The 15,425-nt window shown below is 35.7% G+C and overlaps 4 protein-coding genes across 4 annotated transcripts in view; 3 read left to right on the forward strand and 1 right to left on the reverse strand.

Moving 5' to 3' along the window:
• Positions 1 to 329: 329 nt before the first annotated feature.
• Positions 330 to 8,386, forward strand: LOC110369727 (RNA polymerase I-specific transcription initiation factor RRN3). The gene is made up of 7 exons (XM_021325265.3): positions 330 to 1,220; positions 1,926 to 2,025; positions 4,466 to 4,618; positions 4,961 to 5,179; positions 6,409 to 6,773; positions 7,043 to 7,271; positions 7,555 to 8,386. The coding sequence occupies exons 1-7, from the start codon at positions 815 to 817 to the stop codon at positions 7,760 to 7,762; spliced, it is 1,680 nt and encodes a 559-aa protein (XP_021180940.3). The 5' UTR covers positions 330 to 814; the 3' UTR covers positions 7,763 to 8,386.
• A 482-nt stretch (positions 8,387 to 8,868) lies between these two features.
• Positions 8,869 to 11,267, reverse strand: LOC110369758 (probable RNA-binding protein 18). The gene is made up of 4 exons (XM_064036243.1): positions 11,034 to 11,267; positions 10,774 to 10,863; positions 10,340 to 10,543; positions 8,869 to 10,085 (listed from the first exon to the last, which is right to left on the reverse strand). The coding sequence occupies exons 1-4, from the start codon at positions 11,046 to 11,048 to the stop codon at positions 9,813 to 9,815; spliced, it is 582 nt and encodes a 193-aa protein (XP_063892313.1). The 5' UTR covers positions 11,049 to 11,267; the 3' UTR covers positions 8,869 to 9,812.
• A 159-nt stretch (positions 11,268 to 11,426) lies between these two features.
• Positions 11,427 to 12,752, forward strand: LOC110369752 (uncharacterized). The gene has a single exon (XM_021325297.3). The coding sequence runs from the start codon at positions 11,698 to 11,700 to the stop codon at positions 12,634 to 12,636; it is 939 nt and encodes a 312-aa protein (XP_021180972.3). The 5' UTR covers positions 11,427 to 11,697; the 3' UTR covers positions 12,637 to 12,752.
• Positions 12,753 to 13,340: 588 nt separating this feature from the next.
• The window catches only part of LOC110369706 (SEC14-like protein 2), a 38,882-nt gene continuing 36,797 nt past the window's right edge, over positions 13,341 to 15,425 (forward strand). The window contains exon 1 of the mRNA XM_021325222.3: positions 13,341 to 13,523. Within this exon, the coding sequence (XP_021180897.1) occupies positions 13,461 to 13,523 (63 nt within the window). The 5' untranslated portion in view covers positions 13,341 to 13,460. The remainder of the gene's footprint in view (positions 13,524 to 15,425) is intronic.

Raw genomic sequence — 15,425 nt, forward strand, 5'->3', positions numbered from 1 at the left:
AGTTTCATCAAAATCAGAGTCATGATAATATATATCCGTAATAATTTATATGATTGAAATAGTATTCTCAGTACACGCTCAAATCTTGGGATACAGAAAAATGAATTTTATTTCTTACTACTTTTACTTTCTTACTGAAAACATTTGTTTACACCATGTTTACACATTGTTTGCACTCACATTTTGCGAAGTATTTAGAATAAAATGGAACAAAGGAATTTAAGTTAGTGATGGACACTTGGATCCCGATCGCCCAGGTTTACGGTTTTTTCGTCTTCTATTTTGACTATGGCTTTTTATTCTCTTTGATTCTCGCGCCAAAATATATTGCTCTTCAAACGTCAACATTTTCATTCAGCTGTCAGGTGATTGTTCCGCGTAGTTGTGCACGTGTTCTCTTTGCCAAATTGTAACCATTTTCGTGGATTGTGATATACGTAGCTCCAATAAATCCAAATCTACCTGTTAGACTTTAGTTTAAGTTCTTAAAGTACATCCATAACGATGTAAAATTAATTCAAGCGATGTCCAAAGAAGGTTATAGTCCGGAGAAGAAAGAAGGTGATAACAAAGTGGTCTTGGAGAGATTGCAAAACTACCTGAAAGACAAGAGGACTTCGGAAGCTTCAGATCCCAGTCTTGGGTTCAATAAGCCGAGTACCAGCTTCGAACAGCCACCGCAAAGTTTGCCGACACTCGAAGACAGCAGTAATATATTGCGAGAAGTTTTAAACCACAAAAAGGCCGAACTGCTGAGGCAGCCGGAGATAGTAGAATACTTAAAATCAATCTCATCGGATCTCAAGAAGTAAAGATGGCAGTTACTCCGAAAAGTGCGGCATCATTGATGCAAAAAAGTTTGGAGAGGCAAGCGGCGCTAGCGCGAACTCGACTTCGTTTCACAAGGAAACAGATAGAGCAGATATTAGTAAATTTCGTTAGTAACCACAACTCTGGACCTTACGTGGAGCTGGTGAAAGTTTTGCGCGACTATCCTTTGAACGAGGATAACTTTAGGATAGTGTTTGATGACAGTCTGTCATGTGTGGTGCTGCTAGGGCGGGAACTGACGCAGTTCGTGGACGTGGTGTGCGGCATCGAGTGGCTCAGCCGGTCTGAGGAGCTGGTGGAGCTGTACCGCATGTTTGTGCTGAACCTGGTGACCGCTCACACGTACCACTGCCCCCTCGTCATGTTGAGACTTGTCTCACTGTTTAAAGGTAATAGTAATTTCATAGTGTATCAGCACTAATATTCTGTGTTAGAATCTTCTAGATTTGCATTGTTTAACAATATATTTGTTTGTATACAGTATAGGAATTGTATGTGTCAGTCGGTTGTGCAATAAGCCCTTGCTTAAATAACTTACAGAAGTTATCTCTTTGCACTTTTTATAGGTTTAAAAATGAACTGATGCAGCCTCCAAAGATTACAAATTCAAATTAATTAATTAAGTAATCCAACATAAAACTTAGCATAAGTTTTGCAATATAGTGTTGTTGATAAACATTGTGCAATGTTATTGCAACCTAAATTGTACTGAAATTTGTTTGTTTCAGTAATATTTCACAATGATTATCAATATCTCCTTGTTTCCAGAACTGATAAAAAATCTAGATGGTGTTCTAGTAGTGTTTGCAATAATGTTTATTTGTGTAATATAGAGTTTCTCAATTTTAGGTTGTAGCTTTTGTGATGTACAATCATTGTGAAATTCAATGGAACATTCAAAGATTTTCATTACAAATATATCACTAAAGGAAAGAATATTCAATTTAAATGAATTACTACTTAGTTAACTATCTTTTTTGCCATGTAAGCCATAACTGTCAATTACTATTTGCCACACATAACAGAATACAATTTCATAATAAAGCTAAAGGCCTACTTCTTCCATTACTATAAAAATAATTTTATATTTACAGGAGAAGGTGAAAACTGGGATGACAGTCCACCAGAAGAACTTCTAAACAAGTGGTCACACATCCATGACATCATAGGACACATAGTAGCTATTATGCCAATGTAAGTACCCTCTTAATCTTAAGGATTGTTCAAAAAAGTTCTCATTGTGTTGGCACACATAGATCTCTGGAAATAAGATCATCATCTGCCCAGCCTTTTCCCAACTATGTTCTGACGGGTGGTAACAACGAACAAAGATGTTCAAATGACAAGCTCTAGAAAAAAATATGGGTGGGTTTTAGTCAGCAAGCGTCCGACACAATGATTTCACACCAAAACAAAGGTTACCTACTTGTATACTTAATTTCGCAACAAATACTGAGCTTATCAACAGAATGGGAACAAGAAAGTACTGGAAAACATAAAATAAAAACATTGGTTTTCAGTATTTTCCTTAAACAAACGTGTGATTTCGATAAACTTAATTTACACCTTAGATAAGCTTGATGTTTATCAATGTTGTCATACATGGTGCAATATCAACAAAGTTGTTGATATTTATGTGGTGCTGACCTACTGAGGCCTAAAGATATGATTTCAAGAGTACATTTCTGACCTTCAGTAGTGTCAGTGCCATGTAAGACCTTGAATGTCATGAACAATGTGTATGAAAGCTGCGGATCATAGCCTTCCTCATTGTTTGGAAGCAAACCATGAAGGTTGAATGTAAAAAAAACGTTAGTGCCATGTTACATACATCTTCATTATGATCTTGAATTCTATTTGGCAGTAGTCTGAATATTTACAGTCTTTGAACAGACCCAGATTGTCCAGAAGGCAGCTACTGCAAAAACGTAACCCTTTTTGCCAATCAGCCCTAACGTGGTTAATCCAGCACTGTCCTTGACATTACATTAGCACCTATTGCTATGAAGCTATGAACTTTACCCTCGCTTCATAAAATGACTTATGTGCATAAGTAAATAGTATTTTAGTGTTTACTGGAATTCTCTCAATTTTAGGGGGGGTTGAGCGGGATATGAGGAAAAATGTCACAAGATTTGTGCATGAAAGTACACATACAGAAAACATCTGAGAAAATTCTCGGAAATGAGAACAAAGATGCAATGGTTTAATCCATGTGCACACTGCAATGGTAAGATATCTTTCTAAACACATGTCTATCTTCTGATATGTGTCGACTGGAAGAATATTGATTTGAAACATTTTGTGCACTTAGATGTACAATGGACCCTGCTGGGGCTGCGGGCTTGTTAGAAAGAGTTACCGCGGCCCTGGTACACAAAGGGCTTAAGACATGGTGGGTTTTTATCAGAGTCAGACTCTGACACTCCCACACACTGCATTCAGCGGAAGGGGTCATATCTTGAAAAACATATGTTTCTATGAAGATTCCAAATTGATTTTTACTATAGCAAATGATTAATTTAAATAAATTATTTAATGCTAGAAGCATTACCTGTGTATAAGAAATCATATTTCCTTAAAGCACAACCGTTTCTGTGGTCGATGTTTTGACGCACACTTGGCAAATGATTTCTTGGCTCTATGCAATTATTAACATTACATAGATTTGTTTACTAATTGATATGTCCGTTCTGCATAATTGAAGTGGTTATGATGTCATTGTCATTTGAAAAGTGATCCACGTTTCAGTGTGACAAAGACAGGCTTTTGTATTGTATGTGGTATTGCCCAATAAACTGCAATGAAAATAAATATCTTATGGACGGTTTCTGAGCACCTTCGGCAGCAGTTTAGCTACCTATACATGGAATAAGGAATTATTTCCACTCATTCCATGTCGATAAATGTTCTCAGAAACTTTACAAAGATTTATTTTCATTTATTTTTAACATCATGCAAAATAATTAGATCATCATCCTAGTTATGGCCAACAGTACCACATCCGTACACAAAGACAGTATGAATGCATCAAAGTATTGCCTTTTGGTGTGGTCATGCTACATGAATATCAATGTTCCACCACCAAAAAAATGGTGCATCTTAGGATGCCCAAAGAAGTGACAACATAAACATAATTCAATCTACCTCTATGGCATCCAAGCAACGAATGCCAGATATAGAGGCACTGTACCAAAGTGGTTTACCCTCCCAAAGGAAGTTATGCCTTCAAAACTATAATACATATGTATATGTATACCAATTACATTAAACTTACAATGTATAGTTATCGGCACGAATCTTGAGCTCTGACCTTCACCTGCGCAGAAGTAATTTATTGGGTCCCTTTTGTGGTATGAAGTGAGGCGCGGGGGCGGGCTAAAGCGTTGATTGGCCCGCAGTGCATCGCGTCATAGCCGTTACTCGGGATTGGTTCTTTGCTAATAAATCACTTCTGTAGGTCTTCAGATGTAGGTCAGAGCTCAAGATTCGTGCCGATGACTATAATTACATTACACACATGTATTATCTTGCATTGTAGACTAAAAAGGGGACTAGCAAACACGTTTTACACTGACTTCATGTACTAGATATAAACTTAAAAGTATGTTACTCATGTAAGTCACGTTTTCAGGACCAGTGATCTATTAATGGACATAGTGATTCAGCAGTTTCCTTATTACAAAGCTGGCTGCTACGTGAACAGAGCATACATATACAATTTAATATGGATGAGCAAGTACATACCTTCCCTCCGAGAACAAATAATGATGGCTGTTATTAATAAGTAAGTTATCTTACCTTCTTGGAGTTTAAAAACTTTAATAGCAACCCAGGTCTCAACTCTGGCAACCCAGTACTGCCGTATATGTAGGTAAATTGAGAATCACCATGCTTGCGTGCTCAACTTGGATTGGCGATTACAGACTTGAAGCTCAAGATGTACACAAGATGTTTTCCTTCACTTTTATTCAGTCATTGGTGTTCAAGATATACCTATTTAGAGCTAGAAAGTCCATATAGAAAAATTACATTAGTGCATGTCAGACCTGGAATCCAACCCCATCTTGAGAGGTGGGTGCTTCAACCACTAGGCCACTTTTTATTAATTAATTTTTATAAATTTCAGAATGATACTTATAGACGTAAATATAGTTGAAACTGAAAAAGTTAAAGCACAAACAGAGACGATGTTTGACATGGAAACTGATGATCGGGATGAGGTTTCCGAAACCCTGGATTACTGCATGTTGGAAGTACTCAAATGGCTTGAAGACGAAAGAGATCCAACTATGAATATTCTATGTAATGTTTTCGATAGAATCATTTTACCTACTTATGGTATAAGGTGAGTTTATTGACACAAATATTATGAAAGCGAACATTTTTGTGTGCATGTTAGTTCACTTAAATATCAGTTAGTTGTAGATTTGGATGAAACTTGGCTGTGTTAGCGTACATATATTAAAACATCATTTAGGTCACTTTTTATCGTCGTACTGAAAGTATGGAAGCGGGCGGAATCGCTGGTGGAAGCTAGTATTACATATTTTTTGCACTATCAGCAGTGTTTGGCAATTAATGTTGTAATACGATGCTGCAAAATTTTTATGTCTCAGCTTGTTTCAAATGCTGCTTTACAATTAAGATCGATTTTGCGCACAAAGGGTTCCGTACTATCTACCCTCTAGAATATTCATTTTATTTTAGATTTTGTTGTAGCACCAACAGAAATACCTCTGTGAATATTTCAATCTATCACGGTTAATAAGACTGGTTGTCAGACTTTCTGGCTTCTGACTACCCGTAACGACTGCCGAAGATGACCAGTTTTACCCTTTGGGTACGGAACCCTAATAAATAACATTGATGACACTCCGAAATATGATAGGTCGTTACACGTTGCTGCATAGCTATTTGCCGCGTTTTTTTAATTGCGCATAGTGCTTGAAAACGTTATTGTTTTATTTGTCATTTTAAATTGCTTGCATGACGCAACCTATGGGACCGTAGTATCAGACCGTAGTTGACTGTCTACTACTAATGGCACTTATTTGATAATCTTTTTATTCATCGAAAATTACTAAAAGCTATTAAAGAAAATGTAATTATACATATGTATTTTCCGTCTTATGTAAGACCATATAAGTCGAAACACAATGATCAGACAAATATGTACTAGTCATTTCCCGTTCAACGTTTATCATTCAACTCGAAACAAATGCATTAAAATAGTTTTTCATATTAATTTATTCAATAAGACATTGGAGATCCATTTTGTTGGTAACAAAAAATAATAAAATCTATGTTTATGGTTAAGTTATCGTTGCAGTTACATGGTGCAAGCCTACATATGATAAAACCAAGTCGCTTTTTCTATCCCTATATCCCTTTGTACGCTTAAATCTTCAAAACTACGCAACCCATTTTCATGCGTTTTTTAAAATATATAGATTGATTAAAGAGGAAGGTTTATATATGTATAATAACATACATTAAATAGTGGTTAAACACATATCCCGTGCGAAGCCAGAGCGGGTCGCTAGTTGCTAATATATGCGTTATTATCTTTTCCAGACACGTCCAGTTCCTTCTTCTATACACAATATCAATCAACCAGCAATGTGCTGACCGAGTTCTGGACAGCTTATGGCTGGTAGCCGCAGGCCTGCAAGGGCAGGGCCCCGGAGCCCTAACCACCAGACGTACTGCAGCTTCTCACTTAGCCGGCCTCCTAGCCCGATGTGTCAGGGTCCCCAACACGAGATTAATCAAATACTTGAAAAGTATGGCGGAATGGTGCCACTCTTATATCTCAGCGACGCAAGAGTCAACGGCTTCCTCTGATAATCTGAAGGCCCATGGAGCTTTCCATGCGATTTGTCACGCTGTGTTCTATCTTGTGGCTTTTAAGCATCATTTGCTGTTTAGTAGTAAAGAAAGTAAGTATATAATATACTATTAAATAATTGGTCGAATAAATAATTTAGATAGTCAAATCTGTTCGATCTAACTCTGCTTGACTGTTTGCCATTTAACGGAGCTAATTAGTTTCTGCAAATATCTGAAAAAAATCAGTTTCGGAACTACGAATTTAATTAGCCCTGAATATAATTATTACTTTCTGTCCCCCTAGCCATCTTAATTCATTCTAAGGCTTAAGTTTTATGTACCAAAAATATTTTCCTAATACATATTTACCTTTTTCCAGATGTTAACTTTGTGGAGTCGCTTAACCTGCCCCGTTTAGTGACATGCGCTTTAAACCCACTCCGGACGTGCCCCCCTCAAGTGACGCGGGCGTTCTCTTCAATAACGCGGTCGCACCAAGTTGTGTACTGTCAAGGAATCATAGAGAAGAATGCCAGACACACGCTGCAGTCGACTGCAGTGCAGCAATACGACGAGTGGTTCCCGTATGACCCTTATAATTTGCCTAGGTAAGGGATTCAACTTTAATTATTAGAAAAAGTCCTCCCATAAAAATGTTTTTGATCAAAAAATATTATTATTATAAGTAATTTCTTATTTTAAGATTTCTTTTGAATTTATTTAAGAATGCGTATGCCTTCACGCCAAAACAACGCACTTCATTTAATGATAAGATCCTCATGTATGTAATACCTTTGTTTGTCAAATAAATATTTATATTTCTGATTTTGACCGATTCAGCTGTTTTGCCTTTCCATGCCTACAACATATCAACTTAATTCCTTTTCACAGATCCGGTAAAATAATATGGCCGCTGTGCATAGAATACAAAGACTGGTTGAAAGAAGGTGACGACGAAACCCAGTATTCGTCTATGAAGCGAAAATTAGAAGAAGATGACGACTATTTAGTGATGGCCAGTCCCACGCAGAGATTTGCAACCTCCTTGTCTCATGGCATCTCACCCGGTTTCAGAACTAGTGAAAATATATTAATATAAATTAAAATAGCATATAATTACTCCTCTACCAGTTTCTAGTCGGTAGTGACTATGTTCTGATATTTTTATCTCTATGTAATCTAAAAATTGTTACATAGTTTTAGTATCCCAGTTGTTTAAAAAGCTAATTTATGCTTACGATGTACCGCTTATTAGAATAAGTAAATAATGTAAATATACTTAGGTAAGGACTTTTTTGCGAATTTAATGCAAGCTTAGCATGGAGATGACAAAAGCATTTTCCCACCTTGTCTATGGAACATTTATTGACGCAAGAAACAATATGGTAGTTTATTTTTATGCTAAGTATTACGTGAATGAATGCACAAATCATCCTAATCCTAAGTATTTAAAACCAGTTAACTATAATATGTAACAACTGAAATGCCCATCCTAAATACATTTTTCCACTTTTCTAAAACAGTGTTTTGTTTTAAAAGATTTAATATTTTTAAATAGCCTCACTATTAGATACGTATAAGATTATTAGATTTATATTTTGGTAACTAGTACAATTTGTCTGTTATGTATATTCTTACATAGTTTAAGCGACTGATGTACATTTTTTGCAATGCATTAAATATTAAATAGGCTTAATACATGAATAAATATTTATTTATTGTATCCAGTGTTTAATTTTGTAGATAACCAGCTGCATAGTTGCCATCCATAAGTCAAATCGGCGATTAAGGGTTAGCCCACATCCGGCAGCACGGAATCGTCTTTTTCCGTCGCCCTTTCTCTTTCTGTATCTAACCCTTAATAACTAACTTCAGTAATCGTTGAAGTTAAATGTGCAAATCACCATAGTCAGTTATACTTTCTACGTATATAGAAATTTGCAAAATAAAGTAGACATAATTTATCATCCCTTTGACTTACTTTAGAATTCATTTACAAAGCTTGATTGATACATTAACATGATAATATCAAAGGATGACAACGAATGATAATCATTACACTCGCGTTACCAAATGCGTAACTCGAGAAGTGGTGAACCAACAACATTAGGGGGATAGATAGGGAAGACGATTATAATCCTGTAGACTTGATTGCAAAAAAATAATGGATATAAGGATTCTGATACTGAAATTAAAAAGAATATAAATGTTTTAAAAGCTTAATTTATTCACAACAACCTGCACACAAGGTAACTGTAAACATTTGAACTATGAGTATTTATAAGTATTCTTGCCTCCACAAAATCGTGTACTCAAAAGTTATTCGTTGATTACTTTTACTTTTATAGATTTAACAGACACATAAATGAACACACTGATGGTACAAGGCTTAAAACTATGTATTTTTTATATAAGACAACAATGTCAAAAGCTAATAACTGCTTCAAATCACAAATTTGCGATAACTATGTTCTAGAATTATCCCGATTGATAAATTCTCACTAAGTTACCGACATTTATCTCTCTCGAAACTAAGCTACCAACTGACTTGACTTATAATCTAACATTTAAATATCATAATACTTAAAAATAAATCACATAACGCATAACCGTCGAAACTAGCACAAATCGCAAAAAAAGAACTAAAATATTATTAATATCATTAAACACTACTCTAGCACTCTGCCTTCATTTGATCAGGAGAAAATTTTGAATACAATATGCATATTTTTATAATATTTAGAAAAAGTCAAGCTGTAGTGTTGAGTTAAATATAATTGAAGAAAAACATTTAAATACAATATTGTAACTATATTAAGTACCCTAAGCTATACAATTAATAAATTCAACATTTCATTGTGAATATCAATGATTCAGTACATTATATTGCAGTAACAGCTAAATACAGGCCTCAATCACAAGTTCCAGTACAATTATCAGTAAATATGGCAAGCAAAACGAATATAATACTTTTAGATGAGACCGAACATAAAATAGTGAATAGTTTGAGATTAAAGAGACCTTTAACTGCTCTATAAGACAATAGAAAATCAAAAGTTTCTCACGCATATCTGCACTCCAGCATACAATGGGTAAAACTGCAAGAAGCATCACCTTCCATATAAATGAAGGCAATAGCAAAATAAACTCTATCTTTTCTTGTGGTAAGGGTGTCGTCTTCTGAATGACGAAGCAGATTTGCTCTGTGGTTGATATTGTTTTGTTTGATACTGGGCGATAACTGGAGCTTCGTTTGCAGCTAACTTGTTGATTACGAAGTCGTCTCCGGCCTTCATGTTCTCCATCATTTTCAGTTTTGCTTCAATTGACTGTATGGCAGTTTTCTTGCTGAGTTTGAGCTCAGGTTTAGCACCGGCTAGGACTGCTATGCCTAGTTCTGGTTTCGGTTTTTCTTGTTCATCCTGTAAAAATATTAATGGAATAGTTAATTTAACTATTTATCTTGGATGTTTTAATATTATGTGTAGATTTTGGTTAAATTAAAACATCCTTGACTTATATTGTGTCATAATTAAAAAATAAGTGAAACAGGATTTTTTAAGTAAATTATTATCATGCAAGTTAATTCAGACAAAACCAACTATAATGAATAAATATTCTTTGAAGGGGTTGTTAGTTTTTTGAAAGTAATGCCATTTTTTCACATATATCTTACCGTATTCTTAGCAAACTTGACACTTATCCTTTTAGACCCCAGTACCTGGCCGTTGAGTGAGTTCATGGCTTTGATGGCATCCTGCCTCAGCTTGTACGTAACAAAGGCAAAGCCCCGAGGCTGTCCCACGTTGGGGCCACTCCGATGGAACAGCATGTCAAACTTCTCGATGTTTCCATACACACGGACCATTTTCAGTAGTTGATACCGGTAATGAGAGAAGGTAATTTGTTAAAAATATGTACATGAGCAGATTTTAAGAGCAGTGCTAATTTTCAAATTTATTCTGGAAGACAATGTCTAATGACAATAAATGTACCTACTGTATTACTATTTACAAGTATGATATCTTCATGTTAACAGAAAAATAACAAGAAACAAGAATGATTTATTTCTGTAAGGTATGTTCAGAGGGTATAAAAGATAAAATAATCATACTCATTAACTCTGGTGTCGAGATTGCCGATCCAGATTCGTTTGTCAGACACCTCGCCGTGCTGAAAAGGCTCCAGATGTAAAGGCACCTGTAAAAAGGAGGTCAAATATTGATCGCGAACATTACAACATACACCATTGAATCCACCTTATGGCCGAGAATTAAAAGCACCCGCCCCCAATTTCAGTACAGTAACGCAATATACATAATATAAACAATAGCAAATGTTTGATTATAGAAATGAATCGATCAACTTACCGTAGCGTCTTCCATGGCAGTGATAGAAGTGAAAATGAAGAGAATAACATACAGACTTAGTTTTACAAGGCAAAGAAGCGCGCCAGAACTGTTGCTAACATCATAAATCAATCATTATTCCCACAAAAGCGCACAGAATCTTGGAGAAAATGTGAATTTACAATTTATTATATTTCACTTCACAATCCACAATAGTTCAGAAATGCGAACGAAATGTCTAGCTACTAGCTAGATCTAGAAGTTGACAAATCTTTTGACGTAAGACGATTGATTCATGGCCATAAACAAAATTGAATGGCCCAGATGGTCCCAAAAATTACCGGTTTTTAGCCACGGGGTGCATCACTATGCTTTTATTATGTGTCAGTGGGAAATTACCTTTATGTTGTCTATGGGAAAATATTTTTGAGTTTGATAGAGGGAAACGTGAAATGTCAATCAAAGAAACAACTCTTACTCATTACCACACATTTTGTAACATTGCGAAATAACGAAGTATCTAGTCTGTGCGAAATAATAAACAAAAGCCAGCGAGAAACACTAGCGTATATATGTAAAAGTTTCACAGTATTTTTAGATATATTACCCACTATCTTACCCTTGCAGAACTATGTTAACTTTATGACGTTGATGACTATAATAGTTCTTTCTTTACTTCCGAGCTATGAAGGCGATAAACAAAAAGGTTCCCGGTATATTGCCTGCTCCGCCAAAAACCGAAATAGACGGCAAAATCGCTGACTTAACATCGAAGACAGTACCGGAGTTGTGTGAGTTGCGGGACAGGCAGTTAAAACTATTAAACAATAAACCCTTCATATCTAAACTGCCTGATAAAGGAGCTAAAATTCAAGCTTTTCATGATAAAATTGTTACTGAACTGAAGGCTAAACAGGATGAGGAACAAACTTGTGTTATGTTCGACAAGTTGAAACTCACTGGTGTGGACAAAAATACTGTGCAACAGGTTGAATGGGTTGGCAAAATCGACAATAAAAAAGAAACATATCTAGACTCTGATGACGACAGTGAACCAGAGGATGTATTACATATTCTCAGCCAAAACACAGTGCTAGAAAAACAAGTAAAAGTATTAACACCTGAAAAGCCACTGATAACCAATGAAGACTTATTAAAAATTGGCGAGTTACCCCATGTAAAGTATATAGTAGAAAAGACTGAGGTTCAACCAAAACCTAAACCTACAGGTCAATTCAAACCTTATAAAACAACAATAACCAATGCTCATAATCCAGAAAAAGAGGTTTTGAGGAAAAAGCATAAACATTGGGAGGTTACCGCTGCAACTCCACCTCCGAGCGTCTATGGCCCAGCCAAAGTATTGTCTATAGAAGAATCTTTGAAACTCCAAAAAGAATACAATAGTCATTTGAAAGAAATAGAGGCACAACATGCTGCTGAGAAACTGTTGGCTCGGTCTGCAATCAAGATGGCCGAGTTACCAGTAGATAGAAGTACTTTTGGAAAATATAGAGAGGTGAATAGTGATGATTCTGATGTATCAGATGCAGAAGGCAGTGATAAAGAGGTACATGATGAGGAACCAGAGAGAGGAGGCGTTATTTTTACTGTCATGAATTAATTAAAACACACTTTGTAGGATCCAAGATCCAGCTGAATGCATGTGGTAATTGTTTTGTAAAACATATGTAAATACGACTAATTTAATAAGAGAATAAAGTATTTTTAGTAATTGATGAGTAATTTATTTTACTTAGTTTAGAATCCCTTGAATTTCCGTCAAGTTCATGCATAATTACTCCAGTAATACTGCACATCCTTTATTTAATTTTAATAAGACTACCAGCTTTCCCCTGCAGTTTCTACTGTAGTTATTAGACTGGGTATCTGATGATATAGAAGCTATGTTATTGCCAAGATTCATCAAAAACCTTTCAATAGATATTGAGAAAGAAAAAAAGCTCATATTGGTGTAGAATCTATGCTTATATTATTTTTCTTTTGTTTGTAATGCATAAACTGCTGGACCGATTTAAAAAAATCTTCCACTTTGTTAGAAATCACTAATAATACACCCTTCCCGAGTATATTTTATCCCGGCGCGAGCAGGATAGTGAAAACTACCTATGGAACGCGGGAGAATGGCTAGAAAGATATAAAGGTACACTCATTCACCATCCATCCAAGCACTACAATGGACATTGTTATCGACAATAATTAACAAAAGAGGCATATACGCATTATCATCCCTACCACGAGAATGCACTTCTGACTCCTACTATCAAACAAGTCATATTTACAATCTCGCTCGATAGCGACGTGCCCGCGAGTCGCGAGTCGCTTCCTCACTCGCCCGCGCGCGCTCGCGACTGCCGCACGTACTAGAGACTTACAAATCGTGTCGACATCGAAAACTATCGACAGTTAGTTCGTACCTTTGTGACAATGGCCCCTTCTGCAAATGCTGTCGTGGGGATTGACGATGATCAGCGTTTTGCTCTAATGAAGGTATGTTTCTGAAAAAAATATCTTTCGTTTAGAAATCTGAGATGTTCTTTATTTGTTTACGCGCCGATAAATAAATGACAGGGGAATATAATCGCTTTGTAATGTAGGCAAGTTTGTGTTCTGTCCTAGTCTATAATTCATTGTCAGCATCTTTGCAACCGGATTAGTGGAGTAGCAAGTGTTCTAAATTCCTTTTATATTAAGTACTTACCTACTAACTCGTCTCTACCGAACAAAATTATCTGTGCCTTCGGATTAATTCATGATTAATTAATTACTTAATAATTATCTGTGGATTGTATCATGTACCTATCTGATTAAATATACTTACCTACATTTAACTAAATCTAGGTATCATCCATCATCGTTCTTGATCATCTTATATTGTATACCTAAATAGGTGCTTGTATACTTTCCAAGGTCTACTTTAATTCAATAGCATTTTGCAAGATAGATCAAGATCTACTACGATCTACAAAACTTTACTTAACGCAAGTTGTTTAACCAACTGCATATAAAAACGTAAAAAAAAACAAAGGTCAGAAGTAGAACCAGACTGTCTAGAACAAGTTGTTTATAGACACAAAGCCTACATCTTCTTAGTATGGAAAATACTTGAAGTCTGTACAACGTAGTAATAGCTGTAGCATATGGTAGAAAATCGATCAACTTACATAGTCAGCTAAGTAATTAATCACACAATCGCAGCATCGAGTTTAGCAATCCATAAAATAAAAAATAATGTTTTCTATAACCATTACTACCATCTATCAGAATTCAGAAAGTGCTTAGGTAGTTCTCTAAACAATGTTTTGAACGTAACGTACGTTATGTTATGAAAAATCTTATTATCAGAAACTGATAATTTTGTGATGAAATAAAAAGTTGAAATCGATACGACTTGTGTTGCCTTTTAATAAGTGGATACTAATTTAAATAAATAATGGTAGCAAAACCGACACTTTTCCTAAAATAACACCTGTACTTTATCAGCAAGTTAATATAAATTATCGACAATATCGAAAAAGGTAGGCACCAAAAGCATGTAGCCCACCACTGAAAATGGTTTCTGCCTGTTTCCTCTTCGCCTCGACGACTTAAAGTTTGGCAAGAACCTTCTTGATTTAGGTACTTCAATGCATTAAATAATCTGACTATCTAGGTATAAAGGATATATTGGAACACGCATAATAAATGAAACTAACAAAACTCATTAACGCCTTAATGATGATCACTCAAACGTGTTTAGGTTGTCATTGAAATTAAATAGTTAGGTAAGTACCTTCAGTACAATGGTCCACAAAAAACAAATGCGTAAGTTACAAAGATTGTCCTCGATCACAACCAAGGCTTTGTTTTATTCTGTACACATACACTTTATTATCATGCTAACATTTCCGATTGCTTTCATTCGATGTGGATTAATAAGTAGAATTCCGTGAGAAAACCGCAGTAGAGTGGGTGTTTTATTCCCAAAGACTATTTCAGGTTACAATTACCTGGGGCCACAGGGTTACAAAGAGGTACCAACATATCAATAGCCTCGTTTGTGCCTAGAGGCATTTGATTGTTTTAGGTTTCAGCTTAGCCTATTTTTTAGTGCTGTCTCGGTATAATGTTGCTCCGACACTAAAAGAAATCTAGTTGTAAAGAAACTGCTGCATACATAATGACTTACATTTCATTCTCTGTGCTTTATTGAAAGCATAATAGGTAAGCAGGTTATCCTATGTACTTAGGTAACGTGCAAGATCTTGATCCACTTGCTCAAAGTCAAATGCATTTAAATTATATTGAGTTGCATTCGTTTCAATTAAAATTGCGCAGATTTGCATTTTAAATATCAGTGCCTAGCAATTTTCCCGCGGTTTCACCCGCGTCCCGTGGAAACTACTGCTCGTA

This window comes from Helicoverpa armigera, chromosome 9, assembly GCF_030705265.1.
Source record: "Helicoverpa armigera isolate CAAS_96S chromosome 9, ASM3070526v1, whole genome shotgun sequence".
In the NCBI taxonomy this organism is placed as follows: Eukaryota; Metazoa; Arthropoda; class Insecta; order Lepidoptera; family Noctuidae; genus Helicoverpa; species Helicoverpa armigera.

Bases quoted from the DNA above. Each gene is read 5' to 3' on its own strand.
- LOC110369727 (XM_021325265.3), top strand. From the start codon at position 815: ATGGCAGTTACTCCGAAAAGTGCGGCATCATTGATGCAAAAAAGTTTG. The intron at 4,619-4,960 runs GTAAGTTATCTT...TATAAATTTCAG, and splicing joins ATGATGGCTGTTATTAATAA to AATGATACTTATAGACGTAA. The intron at 5,180-6,408 runs GTGAGTTTATTG...TATCTTTTCCAG, and splicing joins TTACCTACTTATGGTATAAG to ACACGTCCAGTTCCTTCTTC.
- LOC110369758 (XM_064036243.1), bottom strand. The intron at 10,544-10,773 runs GATTATTTTATC...CATTACCGGTAT, and splicing joins ACACCAGAGTTAATGAGTAT to CAACTACTGAAAATGGTCCG. The intron at 10,086-10,339 runs GTAAGATATATG...ATATTTTTACAG, and splicing joins TCAAGTTTGCTAAGAATACG to GATGAACAAGAAAAACCGAA.
- LOC110369752 (XM_021325297.3), top strand. From the start codon at position 11,698: ATGAAGGCGATAAACAAAAAGGTTCCCGGTATATTGCCTGCTCCGCCA.